The sequence below is a fragment of the Dryobates pubescens genome, chromosome 33 (genome assembly GCF_014839835.1).
Source record: "Dryobates pubescens isolate bDryPub1 chromosome 33, bDryPub1.pri, whole genome shotgun sequence".
Classification (NCBI taxonomy): domain Eukaryota; kingdom Metazoa; phylum Chordata; class Aves; order Piciformes; family Picidae; genus Dryobates; species Dryobates pubescens.
This window is the reverse complement of record NC_071644.1, coordinates 4,200,790-4,218,351: the sequence shown is the minus strand read 5'-3', so window position 1 is coordinate 4,218,351 and position 17,562 is coordinate 4,200,790. Positions and strand designations below refer to the sequence as shown.

Genomic DNA, 17,562 nt, shown 5'->3' with positions numbered 1-17,562 from the left:
TTCTTTTTGCTTGTAAAACAGTGCAGTGCAATTTTGCTTGTATCTTTTATCTGTGATTCTAAAAGAGTGTGGCTCTGGGTCTAAAGACTGTAGATTTAAAAAGAAATAACTTCTTAGTTTTCAAGGTTGATTTTTGTGACTTGGAGGGGTAAGGAATTATAGTTCAGGTGATGGAAGAAGAGTTCTACAGTTTGGGCATGTTTTGAGATTCCTGTTTCAGGCACATAGGAAGTGTAGTTGGACTGTTTAATTAAGAGTTCATACTTACCTTGCAACTCAATATCATCAGTACCTGGTAGTTACAGATATTGATGAGTGTGAACAAAAAAATAAATGAAAGTGAGAATAACTTCAGGAGAAACTGTTTCTTTTTTATGTTTCATATGGATTTTTTCTTCTTCCTTACTGTGTTGTCTCCCGTGCACTTGCAGAGGATCACATCTGCCTCTTAGACTGCATTGTGGTTGATCTGCAGGACATGGACATATTTGCTGCAGAAAGATACCAGAGAGATTATTCAAAGGCTGCAGGAGACGCAAGTGCGGACTTGAGCTTTCCATCCTACTTTGTGAGGCAGACAGGAGGAAGCCTGCTAACAGAACCTTTCAGACTGAAGTTACAAGTAGAGAGAAACTTAGACAAGTGAGTTTATCTGAACACAGCCACTTTGTGTTGTCAGTCTAAACTCAGTGGTTTAGATGCCTTTACTGCCTCTTAAAAATATTTCCTGCTTTGTAACAGCACCTTGAAATACTGAGACATTTCCTCTGTTGCAGAGAGCTAAGTCATGCAGTTGCAGACATCTCCATCCATGGCAATCTGTCATCAGTCCATTGCTCTCTGGACTTGAACAAGTACAAACTGATCCGTGGACTGCTGGAGAACAACCTGGGAGAGCCTGTAGAAGAGTTCATGCGGCCTTATGATTTGCAGGATCCAAGAATTCATGTAAGAGGAACTTGATGTGATTCTGTCTCAAAATCTCTGGGGTTTTGGCTGATTATCCCAAATATCTCTTTATTGTTTCAGAGCCTGCCGGGTGGGCTGGTAGACTTGAAAAAAAAAGAGCATTTAAAAACCAAAAATTAGGTAGGCAGAATCACAAAATCATACAGTAGAATCATAGATAGCCAACAAAGGAACCCTTTTGTCTGTCAGTACTCCTGTGAATTCAGGTTTGCCCTTTCAGATGTGGTTTGCTCTTAGGATTGCTTCATGTTTCTGAAATTCTAATCCTGAGAAGCAGCAGTGCTTGTATTTGCCAGTTTGGTTTAGGTCTGCTGAAGTATATTGGTGGATAAAAAGTTACCAAATCTATGGAAACTACTGAGGCTGAGCTGCTGTTGCAGTAGATCAGTGGTACACTAACAAGCTTAAGATTTTTCCATTTGAATGGAACTTTCTGGAGGGACTTTGAAGGTTATTCTGTAATCACATGCAGGGTGACAATTCCTTTCCTCTGGTGTCTGTGACATTCCTAAATGCTTGATGAGATTGTGGAATGTGTATTGATTTTTGTTAAAAACCCTCTTCTTGCCTTCCAAATCTGAGAGCAGAATTTCAGTCATAAAAGCTTTACAGCAGAGCTTAGCCTTTTTGATGTTTGGGAGCAGCTTCTCAAGTATCGCCTATTTGGCTGTGGCAAATCCTATTCCTTCAGGAAGTGTGGGCAGCACCTGGAAATAATCAATATTTATCCTTGTTACTGGGAATGGAAGCTGTTAAACAGCATGTTTCCTCTTGATCTTGTGGAGCTTCTAAGCAGTGTCTATGTTGCATGACTGTAGTCTTCGCTTGAGAAGCAAATGTTACCACCATGACAGGAAAAATCACTAGGAGCTATCGAGAAGTCCTTTTAAAGAGAGGAAAGAATGGGTAAAATTCTCCTAATAAAAATCTGCTCTTCATGCCAGGCTTTCCACCTAAAACTGAGGGAGCTGGGGTTGTTCATCTTAGAGAAGATTACAGGGGGACCTTAGAGCTGCCTTCCAATACCTGAAGGGATCCTACAGGAAGGCTGCAGAGGGACTTTTCATAAGGGTTTCCAGCAATGGGGCAAGGGTGAATGGTTCGAAGCTGACAGGGTTAGACTGGATCTGAAGAAGTTTTCTTCAGTATGAGGGTAGTGAGATGTTCGAATAGGCTACCCAGGGAGGTTGTGGGTGTGCTCTCCCTGGGGTTGTTCAAGACCAGGCTGAATGAGGCCTTGAGCAGCAGTCGAGTCGTGAGGGGTTTTTGGTCATGGCAGGGAGGTTGGAGTAGATGATCTCCAAGGTCCCTTCCAACCTAAGCCAATCTAATGATTCTGTGAACTTAAGAAAAGGAAAATACTGCAGGAATTATAAATCTGATTTAGTAATGAAGGTGCCTGAGACAGTTTGAAAGTATTGTCTCTTAGGGTTTTTTGGGGGGAGATGACGACAGTGACTTTTTGCTTAAGAACAAGGAAACTGTAGGACACAGTGGGAAAATGGGTTAATAGCCATTTTTCAAACTGAAGGCTGCACTGTTGTGAAATGTAACCTTTCCCCAACAATGGTTAATGAAACTCTTTGAAGTAGTTCTTTGCATTTGCCTGAAATAACAAAATTTAATTCAAGAAGGAAAGTGAAGGGGATGCTCTTAAAAAATGATGTTGGTGTTTTCCACTTCCAGACAGTTTTGAGTGGAGAAGTGTATACTTCTATGTCATTCCTCATTGACATGGTGAATGTGAGTCTGGAACTGATGGATCCTAAAGGAAAAGAAGGATGCAGCTCTTTAGCCAGGTAAGAATTTTGTTTTGATACTGAATTTTAAATGCTCTCTTCATCTGGAATTACCATAATGCATGAAATTATGCTTCAATAATGTAATGAAATAGAATTTCTTAATTAGAATCCAAATTGATAGCTTCAGCTGACCTGAGGAATGAAAAGGAATGACATTGTTCAAAAGATAGCATCTGTGTCTTTCAAGTTGTCCTTGAAATCACAGTTCAGTCATCAGTTGGCTTGCCCAAAACAAATGCTGTTCTAATTAAGAAAATATTGACAGATAAGCTTAAAAACCCAACTGCTGCTCTGTTTTCTGTTGTTTGGGGTTTTTTTTAATCCAGAAGGCTCTGTATGAGTGGCAAATATTACTGCATAGAGTATAGATCTACTTCCTGTCTCTGTGACATGAGATGTGTTTATAGCTGGTCTAGAAAATAAAGAAAAGCTAACAGCAATACACCCTGGGAGTGACTTTGAGAAATAAATGAACCTCCAAGACTCTTAACTGCATTGTTTTGCTTTTTATTCTCCTAGGTTTGATTTCAAGAAATCCAAGTTGCTTTTTGAAAGCTCTTCAAATGGAACAAAGTCTGTCAATTTGGTTTCTCATTCCATGATGGCGTTTGACACGCGTTATGCTGCACAGAAGTCTACTGCAGGCACACCTAATGTGTTCAACTGCATTTTTCAGTCATCAAAGAATACCAGTAGTCCAGGAGCCATCCAGATTGAATTACACTTCAGGTTGGTAATTCTGGGATTTATTTGTTGGATTGTTCTTCATAATGACATACTCAATGGCTTTAATCCAGCTGCTATTAATGTGGATAAAATTACTGACATTGTATCTAAAGACATTTTCTGGGTGGTCAGTAGTACTTAATAGTTAATTATTAATTAATTTGACCCCTAATACAAGAGAGATGTGAACCTGATGGAGTGAGTCCAGAGGAGGCCACAAAGATGATCAAAGCACTGGAGCACCTCTGCTATGGGTACAGCCTGAGAGAGTTGGGACTGTGCAGCCTGGAGAAGAGAAGGCTGTGGGGAGACCTTAAAACCCCATTTCAGTATCTGGAGGGGACCTATAGGAAGGCTAGGGAGTGACTGTTTATGGGCTTGTAGCCATAGGATGAGAAGCAATAGTCCAAAACTGGAGCAGGGCAGATTTAGGTTGGACATCAGGAGGAAGTTCTGCACAATGAGAGCGGTGAAATACTGGAACAGGTTGCCCAGAGATGCAGTTGAGGGCCTGTCTGTGGAGACATTCAAGGGCAGACTTGATGTGGCCCTGAGCAGCCTGCTCTAGTGGAGGTGCTGAGTGGAGGAGGATTGAACAACATAACTATTGAGGATCTCTTCCAACCTAATGCAGCCTGTGAATCTGGGAACTGAAGGTTGTTGGATTTTATTTTGTTTTCCTCCTCACTGCAATAAAATTTAGGTTTGTAATTAATCAGATGAAGCTGTGGCCTGCCAAAGTCAGTAGTGCTTGAAGCTTGCTAAGTCTGGCCATACATTTGGATGTGTGCATCAGACTGGATGATGTAATTTGTACTGTATGTTGTGCAAAAGCTGTGTTCCAGCAGGTGTCACACTTGCCTCAGACAGTCAAGTACAGAAATGGTACCTTAAACAGGCAATCACTGCATTCTCTCCTGTGTTGTAGCCTACCCTCTTTGGTTTTCTTTATCCCACTCTCTTGAAATCCTTAAAGGCATCAGAGTGGTTGTCTGTTCTGTTCAAATTTCATATTGAAACCAGGAATATAAAATAAAATGTCAATATTTGGGGTGTCCCTGCCCATGGCAGGGGGCTTGGAACTAGATGATCCTTGTGGTCCCTACCAACCCTGACTGATACTACGATACTATTCACCTGTTTCAGCATGGTGTTTCACTGGGGGATGTTAGCTAACAAAAACGAGGGTGAAGTGAGATGACTAGAGATCTTGCTTTCACTCTGAATCAAGCTCCCTGACCAAACTCAGCTTTCTGTCTCTAAGTGTCATGTCTTCTGAAGGCAGTAGGAGTAATGTGGGGGGCAGGGGGAAATCAGTGGACTGTTGTGGTTCAGAAGAAAATCTTGAAGACGTTTGTTTGTAAAACCCAACAAAACAAACTTCAGGCAGTTGAAGGAAATCTGTTGTAAATATTGGAATGATTGTTTTAAGAACTTAAGTTTATATTTAGAAAGACACGAAGATTTTGTTTTGAATGAAACTAGAACGCTATGAGATGTACCCAAAAAGCCCCATAAATAATCATTTTCATCTAGCTAGTTGTTGCTCCAGTGTCTGCCCAGATTGGAGGTTGGTTTGCACAGTAAATCCTCATCTGCTTCAGCAGTGGAGGTTTGAGGAACTTTCTTCCCAACTGCTGTGCCACATAAGCACTTTAGCCACATAAGCATGTGTTAGATTTTGACTGGTGAGAGCATCCTTGGCACTAGATGTAAGCTTTTGCAGAGCTCAGTGGTAGTGTTGTACTGGCTCGTGCCTTATGGAAGTGTCTTTGAGAGCCAGGAAGAGTTAAAAGCTTTTTACAGTTGGAAGTGTTGCAGACAGGCTGCTTCTCACAAAGGAATCACAGCTCTTCAGAGCATTTATAGTTCAGAATGTATCGGATATAAAATTCTTTCATGGTATTTAAGCACTTAAATTATTTTCCAGTTAGCGTGACCAGATATAATTGGGATTCCAGATCCCTTTTAGCCCACAAAGGCAGACACTTGAAATGTGATGCTGAAAGTTGGGGAAGGCTGGCAATTTTTCTGAATGAGAGAGGAGCTTCCTGTGCTGCAAAATGCTGTCAGGGTGTGAGAGGAAACACACTGGCTGGCTGATCTTTTAGAGGGGTGTGGAACCAGGTTGAAGTTTCACACGCAGCACGTTGGGTGTGATGCCAAGGAGATGTAAAATCATTGTAAAAGGATCAGTTTCAAAACTGGAGTCTTTGCAAATCAGTATGAATATTGTGAATGTATTGAAGGAGCTTTTATATAAGGTAACTACTTCTTACATAGCTTTTTCATTTGTCCATTACAGCTTAGAATCCATGCAGTCAAGATCTGTGGGTGTCTGTGGGTACAGATGTGATGAATTTCAGACTGTTTAAATACAATTTATGTATTTCAAAGGCCAGACACTCTGTAAACTAAAAAGTTCCATTTAGTTCTTACTTGCTAGATACTGATTGTTTTCTGCATAATTTTAAATCTATGTATATTTTAAATTTCTTCACTGAAAGGGTTCTCAAACACTGGAAAAGGCTTCTCAGTGAGGTGGTTGAATCCCCATCCCTGGAGGTATTTGAAAGCTGCAGAGATGTGGTGCTGAGGGATATGGTTTAGCACAAACTTGGCAGAGTTAAGATCATCAAGTCCAACCATTATCTAAGGGTCTTTTCCAACCAAAATGATCCTTTTATTCTGTTCTCTGATGCTGGATGCAAGATGTAAAGTTCTTATTTCTGTTTCTCCCTTCCTAAAAGGTCTACTAAGGATTCCTCCAGTTTCACAGTCGTTCTGAACAATCTCCGTGTGTTTCTGATATTTGACTGGTTGTTACTGGTTCATGACTTCTTATATACTCCCGGAGACACCAGAAAGCAGGAAAATCCCTTTGCTTCCCGACAACGCACTTACAGCAGTGAAACAGCTGTGCTTCCCAAGGCAGTGAAGAGTGGAGTGGTTACAAAACGTTCATCACTACCTGTCACTGCAGAGAAACAGCTGGAGGTCAAGGTTAATGTGACAGGTAAATTACAGTCGGCTCTGGTGCTTCTTTAGCAGCTGTCGTGATTCAAAGCCATGTTGTGTTGGTAGAGAAGAAAGGTCCTTTAAAGGACAGAAAACCTGCTGCAAAAGCTTAAAATACTTTCATGGTATTTCCAATAGCCTTGTTCATGATTTGTCTTTTTGTTTTGTTAAGGAACTGAGTTTGTGGTTGTTGAGGACATGTCTTGCTTCGATACCAACGCAATCATTTTGAAGGGGACAACTGTTCTCACTTACAAGCCCAAGCTGTTGGATCGTCCTTTCTCTGGTAGTTTGTTTGGTATTGAGGTAAGAAGAAATAAATTTGCTGTTGCAAAACATCCAAAATTAGAGGAGCTTGTGAATATACTTTACTGTAAATAAATACCTTTTCTGTATTACTTAGTAAAGTAATATATCCAGTACCTGGAGGGGCCTACAAGAAGGCTGCAGAGGGACTGTTTACAAAGGCCTGTAATGATAGGATGAGGGGCAATGGTTTGAAATTAGACAAGAGGAGATGTAGATTGGGAGTTAGGAACAAGTTCTGTACCACGAGGGTGGTAGAACAAGGGAACAGGTTGTCCAGGGAAGTTGTGGGTACCCCCAACCTGGAAGTGTTCAGAGCCAAGGGTCTTGAGCAGCCTGGTCTAGTGGAAGGTGTCTCTGCCTCTGGCAGAGGGATTGGAACTGGATGGTCTTTAAGGTCCCTTCAAACCTTTCTGTGACTCTCAGAATATTGCTAGTTACTAATCTAGCCTCCAGCATAGATGGGCACTGGAATAAGTTGTCTGGAAAGATTTTTGGAATCTCTGCTGTCTTCAAGTTTACAAATAGTTTGTGTTTTGTAACATTCAGTCTTTGAGGTTCTTGCCAGAGCTCTTCTCTCAGTTCTTTCAGTTTTTAAATCCTTTGTAATGTTTAGGTTTTCTCATGCCGGTTGGGAAATGAACAAGAGACTGCACTGTCAATTATTGATCCAGTACAAATTCACATGGAACTTGTTGGGAATGCTTCCTACCCGAGTGGTTCAGGACTGTTGGATGCTTTCAATAGTGAGGATTTTCCTCCTATTCTAGAGGTAATGTTAAAAGCCTAAATAAAACTGTAGCAATAGAGAATATCAGATTATGATCTAGCATGGGCTTCTGTGTCTAAGGATTCAACAGAATAATTCCAAATGCATCAAAAAAAGAAAAAGATAAATTTTTCCTCAAATGGAAAAGACAAAGAAACAAGGATGTAGAAAATGCTTTTAGTGATAATGAAGGAGGGATTTCTGGGATGTAATATGGAGACAAGTAGTGGAGAAATAAATGGGCTGATAACAGTAGAGAGTTATTAATACGTGAAAGAAAAAGATTTTTCTCTCTCTCAGTGTCTGTCAGAGGGGAAATGTATTTAGAGGCTTCTAACCATTATACAAAAGGAATCTTCTTCCCCCCTGATGGAAGCTTTTCATGCTTTTGCTTGTTAGTAAATAATAAGGAGCTTTAAAACAGTGTGGTCGTCAGATTTTAATAGGAAATTTTGTCTTCCTTTGGGAAAAGCTTTGTTACAGTCCAGAATATGGAAAAAATATGTAGAAAAGGGCTAACTGAATCTTCACTTCTGAATTTTTCATTTAGATTCAGTTGCAAGCCCTGCATATCAGACTGTCCTACAATGATGTTCAACTCTTTCTGGCAATTGCAAAGTCAATACCTCAACAGACCAGTGCTGCTATGCCTGACTCAAGTGGATTGATAGGTGAAAATACTGTTACTGCTTCAAGTTCAGCACTGGTGGCTGAGACGTCCTCCTCGACACATGAAAACAGAGAGATATCCAAACGTGTGTTGGATCCTGTTCTTGGTACGTTTCTAACTGTTGGAGGGAAGCTGTTGTTTTTTGTATCTAAAGGGGAATTGCACACGAGTGAAAAGGGGTTTCTTCTCTACTACTGCACTTAGGAGTGATGTGGGGAGTTCAGAGTAAAGTAATTGTGTTCTGAGTGGAGGGTTGGTTTACCCAAAAAAAATTATTCCCAGCAGAAGAAATTCATAGAGTAGATTTGCTTTGTGTAGGAGAACAAAACTTACCCATGTTTCTAGAATGCAGACATTAGGGGTTTGGGTTTTACTTGTAAAAGCAGTGCTGAACTGTGAGCTTTTATGCAGCTGCAATCTTAAGCAAACAACCCTCTTTTTTTCATACACATATATCTTAATTTTAGAAGTGAAAACAAGTAGGTAACTGTCAAGGATTTATGATTGGTTAACTGCTCCATTACAGAGGTACAGCTGGCTCGTCTCCAGGAGCTGGGATTCAGTATGGAAGATTGTCGTAAAGCTCTTTTGATCTGCCAAGGTAACCTCAAATAGTCTTAGTTGGCCTTGCAGATTGTTGTATTACCTAGCCTGCAGTTAAATAAAAAGTTCCAGACTGTAAGGTACCTGATGCAGCACAGGCAGGTATTTCCTTCTCTTCTTTACTCTGGCTCTGTGTTGACACGATCTTAAGCATTCTCATTTCTCTGTCCTACTGCTATGTCGAACCCACCTCCTAGAGATTCTTCTTGCCTTTTGTGTGTGGGGTGTTTGTATTTTTGTTTGGGGGGTTAGGTTGTTATTGGTGGTTCTTTTTTTTTTTTCTTTTATGGGGTACCTATTGCTTGCTGTTACCCATCTTTTTCTCTTCAGAGCACGTTTACATTTCTCCCTTTTTGAATCATGTATTTTACCTACTTCTAGATGCAATACATAAAGAGAAAAGGGAGAGTAAGTTTAGACTGGATCTTAGGAAGAGGTTCTTTAGTACCAGGGTGGTGAAACTCGGGAACAGGTTGCCAGAGAGGCTGTGGATGCCCCCTCCTTGGAGGTGTCTAAGAACAGACTGGATGGGGTCTTGGGCAACCAAATCGAGAAGCATCCCTGCCCATGGCTGGGAGATCAGAGTAGATGATCTCTAGGGTCCCTTCCAACCTAAGCCATGTTATGATTCCATCATTCTATGAAGCTTTAGCACAAGTGATTCTTTTTCTTTAGCACTGTCATGTTTCTCACTGTATTTAGAGGCATTCATAGTATTAATAGAGTTTTCTATTGTTTTGGCACTCAAAACACATTTCTTCTTCCTAGATAACACCAATGTATTTATAACCTTCTCATATTTGTGTTAAATAGAGCACATCCAGGGTACTGCTGCTTTCTTGCTGTACTTACTAAGGAGGGGAATTAGTTTGCTTCTGTATGTTTTTGAGGCACATTTCATTGAGAAAGTAAATGGTGATTGATTGACTGTTCTGTTTTTTCATCTAAGGTGACTTGAAAAAAGCAGCAAGCTGGTTATTTAAGAATGCTGAACCTTTGAAATCAGTTTCCCTGAGCTCTTCAGGGCGAGATAGCCAGGGGATGGTGCCTTTTCAGTTCATCTCTGGTGTAGAAGTAAAAGCTGAAAGCATATGCATTTGCTTCATTGATGACTGCATGGACTGTGATGTTCCCCTTGCTGAGTTAACCTTTTCATGTGAGTGTTTTACTTCACTAAGTGAGTTGCCTAAAATGACTGTCAGATACTGTGTAAGTTCAGCACCATGCTCTTCTTCCTTGGGACTTGTGAAATTTCATCTGACAGCATTGTGGTGGTGCTTGTGGGGGGTTTTGGTTTTATAGGGGTTCTTTTTTTGTTACTTTTTTGGGGTTTGTTAGCTTAAGTTGTGTTTGAAGAAGATTGCAATGGTTATATGGTTAAGATTGTTGTTTTCCCTTTATATATCACATAACAAATGGAATCTGTCCTGAGCAGAACCCTGGGGAGGCCCCATGTTGTAACACCATGGCTGTTTGTAAATGTTATTTGAAGAGCATTTACAAATGCTTTTTGTACCATTTCAGACAAGAGAACCTTCCCTTACTTACTTAACAGTTCATTAAATTGGGAAACTTGATTGGTTTGCATTAGTGTAGCATTAATATTTGTTTATTTCTACTTTGCAGCTTTGAATTTTCTCCAACATTTGAGAGCCAACCCTGAAGGCTGTGCTCGTTTTACCCTCTCTGGAGATTATTACAATCGGGAGCTTTCAGGTGAAGTACTGAGGAGTTGTTGTTGTCTTTATTTTCAGTTTAGGAGAGCTGCCTTGCCTCCTAAAGTAGCCTGAAATTGGCTCAACCTGAAACGCATATAAGGGAATGTGAAAGATTGACTCTGGGGTGTGTGTGAGAACATGAGATGCTAGACAAGATAGCCTAAATTGGTATCAGATGGAGGGATGTGGGAAGTAGAGAGGTTGCTGATAGGAGAGTTGCACTCAAGTTTTCAAATGTAATTACATAAAAAGGTTGTCCAAGAACATGACAGTTGTGTAACCAGCTGTATTCACTGCTCATTTTTTAGTATTTGGTTGTTTTGATGCGTTCAGTTTGTTATTTATTCAGTTAGGAAAAGCTCCTCGGGGTAGATGATTAGACTGAAAACAATGGATTAGCATAAAACCACCATCAGAATTTATAGCTGAGATTTTAGAAAGCAAGTTATGCCTCATTACAGGTCAGACACTGACAAAAGAAGTAGTCTACTTGTATGTTTCCTCTGAATGGAGAAACTACATTTTCTGTTATAAAATCAGTGACAATAACCAATTACCTGCCAATAACAAGGGAGGGGTTTGGGGTTTAAAAAATACATAGGGTGTTTTGTCTAAATAGCTTTTAAACTTTTGTCTTTTGAGATAATGACTGCTGAGCCAACCTATGTATAATTCTGTGAAAAGCATGTAAAAAATAATCCAGAGAGCTTAGTTGTGGCTAAGTTTAACAGGTTCAGACATTGAGTTGGGTTGGAAGGTGCCCTCATCTTGTCCAAACCCTTCTGTAGTCAGCAGGGACATCTATAACTAGATCAGGCTGCCCAGTGCCACGTAGTCTGATCTTGACTGTCTCCAGAGATGGGGCCTCAACCACATCTCTGGGCAGCCTGTTCCAGTATTTAACCACCTTCATTGTGCGTGACTTCCTCCTCATGTCCAGCCTGAATCTGTCCTGCTCCAGTTTCAAACTATTGTTTCTCATCCTGTAGCTACAAGCCCTTCTAAACAGTCCCTCTCTAGCCTTCCTGTAGGAAGTATGAATTTCAATATGGAGCTGTGATTGCCTTCTAATGCTTTCCTTGGAATTAGGGTATTTCTGCAGGATTCTACACCTGATATACCCTGTTTCAAGTGAAGTTGCTGATGCAACTTTGCATTAGCTAGTATATGAAATCTGTAGGCCTACAGCTTCATCTTGAGTACAGTTTGAAAGTAAAGGATCTCATCATTCAAGTTTCATTATCAAATACTTACATATGTAAACAACATTCCCGTATTCCAGTCCACATTCAAATGTGTGACCTTTTCTATTTGTTCTCAGGCTGGGAGCCATTTATTGAGCCATGGCCATGTTCAGTTTCTTGGCAGCAGCAAGCATCGAGCCGCCTCCACCCTTCCCGGCTGAAGCTGGAAGTAAAGGCTAAATACCGTTTGGATATAAACATCACCTCTGTCTTCATAGGTATGGAGGAATATTCCCTGAGAGTGTCACCACAGAGTCTCTTTTTCACTGCACTGAAGTGCAGAGACATTTCTAATTGAGTCCTGCTGGTGTCCCCTAGATGGAGGGAGGGAGTGGGTATTGGCAAAAGTCCTTGCATACTCCACATGATACTGTACACAGGTGTGCACTTAGGCAGCCTGCATTTTATCAGATATTGTGAAAGTGTAAAGACATGAGCTACATATTTTAGAGGTTAGTAGGAGTTCTTTCTGTGGTCATAGGAATTTGATAGAATTCATATGTTGTTTGAAATTTATTTTTAACCTGAAACAGGCTTTCATCTAAAGCTTTCCACATTTTATGGCACTTAAAAATATTTTCATCAGCTCGTTGTTTTTCAGTACGCCGACAGGTGTAGTGGGGAACCTTCTCACTTCAGTTCTGCAGTCTCTGAGCTGTCAGTTCCCACTCAGGAAGTCAAAATACTTTATTCATCATTAACTCAAACTTCCTGTAAGCTTCTGCGTTGTGAGACTGACTGTGTGCATTTCCCAGGAATATTGTTGCTTATTCTGTATGCAAATCTGGGTAACTCGGTGGTCATAGTAAAAACTATAGACCACTGAGTTCACAAATCTAACAGAAGAACATTCCTTATTCCTTGAATATTTATTCCTTTTTCCTGCAAGGTCTACAGGATGGTAGAAAGAGGGACCAAGGTATGAGGAAAACAAGCAAATCAGTGATTCCTGAGAGTTCCCATGACGGCTCTTTATACTAGTGATAACAATTAGTAAAGCTGCCTAATGTTTCATACCGTGTCAGTGGGCTCTGTTGGTGTCTTGATAGTAATGTAGGAATGGGCATGTACTGCTTAAAAATAAAACCAGAAACTACTTCTGACATGAAAATGTTTAAGGGCAATTGCCCCCTCTGGGAAAGCTCTGACATTGCCACAGAGTATCTAAAGAATGTGGAATTCCCCCAAAAGTGAAATTGGGAAAAAATAGGTTTAGGAATATAAAACTACTTGGTTTCAAAGACACTGCTGTGATTTCATGAGCTTTTGTTTGTCTTTATCTTATGGAAGCAGCACATGGAAAAAGCAGTGAAATAAAACTTCTGCCATTAAAGAGGAGCAGCTTTAGAGTTATGAAGCTGAGATACTTTGCAGTTACTTCATTTAATGCCACCTGTGCTTCTCTTCCTCTAGAACAGTACACATGTACCAAACAGTCATGGATGGAAGATTACTGTAAACAGGACAAAGAAGTGAATGTGGTCAGTTCAGAAGACTGGATGGGTGCTTCAGGGGATCCACCATGCTTTGGGCAGAGTATGATATTCATTAATCACGCATTATTTGAAACAGTCCTGACATACACACTGTCTAATGGATTACAAACAGAAATATCTGGTCTGTATAGCATGCAAGGAGTTGTTAGAGATAACTTGGCCAAAAAGACAAAAATGCTGTTGTCTGTTCAATTGGATTCAATTCTTTAAAGGAAAACAAAAATTCTCTGGCTACTTATCCTTCAGTGCTAACTTTGCACTACTAGTTCCACTCTTTATTTTGTCACACTTTCCCAGTTAATGAGTGACTGTCCTGTCACAGATGAAATTAGTGTTGAGTTCAGGGTATGTGCAGTTCAGTGGTGATCTTTTCCTTTCTGTGCCCCCAAAGACCTGCATTTCTGGAAAAAAATACTGTTACATTTGTGAAACAATTCTCTGAGTAATAATAGCTCTTGCTATCTGGCAGGTCTTTCCAGTTGCTTTTCTCCCAGTGTTATGTCTGGAAGAAAATCTAGCCATTCAAATGCCAACTTGGTGTGTGCAAATGGGCAGGGACTCAAACACTGCATGCTGCCAACTGTCTGTATCATTCCTGAGGCATGATGTGTGATGGGGTAGTGTCTGCCTGTGTGGTTTATATTACCTGCTAACTTTGTCTTTCCTGTCTGCCAGGCCTTCCTCTTGTCTACCTTAGAACTAGGAGTACAGCCAGTTTGACTAACCTAGAGCATCAGATCTATGCTAGAGGTACTGTATAGCAGAGAGAGACAAAAGGGTTTGTTTCTTCTTTGAAAGGCTCTTGTACAGTAAATAGTGTGTGGTATATGTGACTTGCTGGTAGATTGGCCTCTATATTTAAATACAAAATAAACCAAAAACCTCAAACCAGACAGCATAACAGCTGCTTTGCTTTAAAGCTGTCATCCTGTCTTTCTCCCATGTTCCTCTCTGGACCCTTCAGGAAAGATGGGAGAAAGATAACTAATTCTGTGTAGGAAGAATATATTTTTTAGAAGGTTATATGAGTTACTAACTCTTCAGTGTCCATTTTCTAGAAAGACAGAGTAGTATGATGTGGTAGCATAATAAAAATCACAAGATCCCATTTTATATCCTAAAAATACCTAGCAGTGTGTTGAATATACCCACTTATGTTTGATCTAGCAGGTGCCTTCAGAAGGAACAAGCTGATTTCAATAAGCCATAGGAAATAAGGCATTCTTAATAAATGCCTTGTTAATTTGTTTGGTTTATACTTGACAGCACAGTCTTTGGGCAAAACCATCCAGTTAAAATGAAGAGGTTTTAATTTTTGAGATGATGGAAGACACACACTTGATAAATATGTTGTCCCTGTAGAAAAGTTGCTTCAGAACATGAAGTACTTGATACCAATCAGCCTTTGGAGTGACTGCAGGTCATTTCTGTGGAGCAGATTGAATTTCTTTCTTTTCATGAAGCAGCTGATTTACTGTGTGTGCCTTTCTCCTTCTCCATACTGAAGTTCTGTGCATTTAGGTAGAAAACATTTGTCTTCATTTTTAAGTAAGTTACTGGAATTTGACAGGGGGGTTTTCAGCCCAAGCCCTCTTAAGTATTTTCACAGCTCTTGACCTACTGCAGTATGGAAAATGAGAGTAATATTTGAGTGCTTGTTAGCAATGCATGCTTGAAAGAAGTCAGGTATGGTGGGTGAAGTTTCTTCTCCTGAGGTTTTGCTGTCCCAGCATTTTAACAAAAAGCTTACCTTTGGTTGCATGCAAATTATTTTTTACCCTTTGTTTTACTTGGCTCTATCCTCTATAGGAAAATAATTTCTACTTGATCAGTCTTTGAGGATAAAAGACTTGTATTTGTCACTTCAAATAGAACATAAATCTTAATTACAAGTGAATATGTGTTTAATACTTTGTGAGCATTTGGATGTGCATGAGAAGTTGCTGTTTTTAGATGGGTTTTCTACATATTACTTAGAACTGGAGACATTATAGGAGACCTAACCTGAAGAAACAAAGAACTTGTAGATTAAGCACAGTACCTGGGGAGGTAATGCAGGGCAAGCCTTCCTGTTTGTACTATTTCTGTAATAGATAGTGAATTTCTACATTTTCCTTAGTAGTCTGTTACCCTGTTTCTTTGATCTGTTTTAGTTAGTGCAGGTTGTGGTTCTCCAGCTGTTTTGTCTCACCCTACATCAGGATCTGATGAATGCTTCTCTCATAAGTACTTAGACAAATCTTTATCCTGTTTTATAGCTGAAATGAAGACTCCCAAACGTAGGCAGCCATTTGTCCCATTTGCTCTAAGAAATCACACTGGATGCACTCTGTGGTTTGCTACCCTAACTACAACTCCAACACGGTAAGAAGCTGTTGGGGGATCACTTAGACAATATTTGTCTGGCTTCTCTAACACAGCAGCCAAACCCTGTTGTTGTTTTCAGTGCTTTTGTTTCCTTGCAGAGAAACATAGGCAATTCCCAGTCTTTCTTAACTAAGCCTTTTTTCAGCAGTGAGTTTTACTTGTACAATAAAAGATTTCTGTTTTTTTGAAGTGGCCCAACATAATGTGAAAACCAGTCAGATGCATTCATGATTTACGTATGTGTTCACTGCAGGACTTCTGTAGACTGAGGCAGACTGAAAAGTACTTGTCAGTTGAAGTAGCCATTTTGCCAGTTTGTAACCTGATGTGATTCTCTTCACAGGGCTGCCCTGTCCCACAGTGGGAGTCCAGGTGTTGTTCCTGGGGAAAATGGGACCTTGCTGGATGATGCCCATAATGTCAGTGAATGGCAGGAAGTTATTACTGGGGAAGAGGTTCCATTTGAATTTGAAGCCAGAGGGAAACTCAGACACAGGTGAGAAGTGATTCTTCCCCTTTACTTTGCTCTTGTGAGACCCCATCTTGAATACTGCATCCAGTTCTGCTGTCCCCAGCACAAGAAGGACATCATAGAGTTGGAGCAAGCCCAGAGGGGTGCCACAAAGATGGTCCAAGGAATGATCCTCTGCTATGAGGATAGGGCTGAGGGAAGTGGGTTTGTTCAGCCTAGAGAAGACTCTGGGGGGGACCTTAGAGCTGCCTTCCAATACCTGAAGGAATCCTGCAAGAAGGTTGGAGAGGGACTTTTCATAATGCTGTCTAGCCACAGGACAAGAGGGAATGGTTTGAAGCCTGAGCCATTCTAGGATTCTGTGACCAGACTGAGATGTGCTCTGACGCACTTGGATACAGAATGCAGAGGATTATAGTTGTGAGGACAATTTCAGATCCTAAATAAAAAGTGGATTTGTTTTTAATCTGCTGTTAATGGTTTGGTTTTAAATATTTAAAACTTGCATATAGAGGGACATTATCCATTCTCTGGTAATCAGTGTGTATTGCTATTGGTGGCAGCCATTGCTGCATTTGAGTACGATCATTATGAGCTTTTCAAAAGACAGGTTCTGTGTCCTTCATTCTAAAGCACTGGGGAGGGCCTTGCTTGTTATGGGTGGTTACAACCAGAAGAACTTACTAACAAACAGGTAGCATGCTTTTAATTTTACTTATATGACATATTTGTACTTCTCTATGCTCATTAAGGAAGGTGGAACAATGGAACAGAGATAAAATCAGATCTGCCTTTATCCATGAAAGGGAAAAGCTCTTGAGACTCTTAGTGAGATTCTTTTCATTCAGAATCCAGAAGATATTTTTGTTTTGAACTGTTCAGTGTTTACAATCTGTAATAATGCTTAATAGTAATTGCACTTGATCTCACCTGGTAGGCACACACATGATCTAAGAATTCATCAGCTGCAAGTGAGAGTAAATGGCTGGGAAGAGGTCAGTCCAGTCTCTGTAGACAAGGTTGGAACGTTTTTCCGATACGCTGCACCAGATAAGAACTCTTCCTCCTCCACTGTAAGTTCTGATTTGGAGCCTTAGTTTGGGTGGAATCTGATGTCTTCCAAGATTTTAATCTTAAAACAGCTGCCGTATGAGGTTGTCATCTTTCCAGTTAGCTTGGATTGGAGAGTTTGGAGATGGTGGGTTCCTAGCTGACAGTTCTGTATAGCACAACTGCAGAGCAGTCAGAGCTTCCAGTAACAGAGCTGGTGTATTAGTGACAGCATCAGGGACTCATGGAGATTAAATCTTAGATCAGCATAGCATTTCAGCAGCTATTTTTATTTCCTGTATTACTTGAATATTTCTCATGTGTTTAATTTACTTAACACTGGTGATTTCCC

At 40.4% G+C, this 17,562-nt stretch overlaps 1 protein-coding gene across 1 annotated transcript in view; it reads left to right on the top strand.

The window, feature by feature from the left end:
* The window catches only part of VPS13D (vacuolar protein sorting 13 homolog D), a 96,461-nt gene that overhangs the window by 25,328 nt on the left and 53,571 nt on the right, over positions 1–17,562 (top strand). The window contains exons 27-43 of the mRNA XM_054175784.1: positions 432–642; positions 777–948; positions 2,656–2,768; positions 3,291–3,500; positions 6,248–6,513; positions 6,688–6,821; positions 7,438–7,593; positions 8,141–8,366; positions 8,787–8,861; positions 9,813–10,019; positions 10,490–10,579; positions 11,903–12,043; positions 13,239–13,361; positions 13,997–14,071; positions 15,580–15,685; positions 16,032–16,184; positions 17,098–17,233. Of these exons, the coding sequence (XP_054031759.1) occupies positions 432–642; positions 777–948; positions 2,656–2,768; positions 3,291–3,500; positions 6,248–6,513; positions 6,688–6,821; positions 7,438–7,593; positions 8,141–8,366; positions 8,787–8,861; positions 9,813–10,019; positions 10,490–10,579; positions 11,903–12,043; positions 13,239–13,361; positions 13,997–14,071; positions 15,580–15,685; positions 16,032–16,184; positions 17,098–17,233 (2,594 nt within the window). The remainder of the gene's footprint in view (positions 1–431; positions 643–776; positions 949–2,655; positions 2,769–3,290; positions 3,501–6,247; positions 6,514–6,687; positions 6,822–7,437; positions 7,594–8,140; positions 8,367–8,786; positions 8,862–9,812; positions 10,020–10,489; positions 10,580–11,902; positions 12,044–13,238; positions 13,362–13,996; positions 14,072–15,579; positions 15,686–16,031; positions 16,185–17,097; positions 17,234–17,562) is intronic.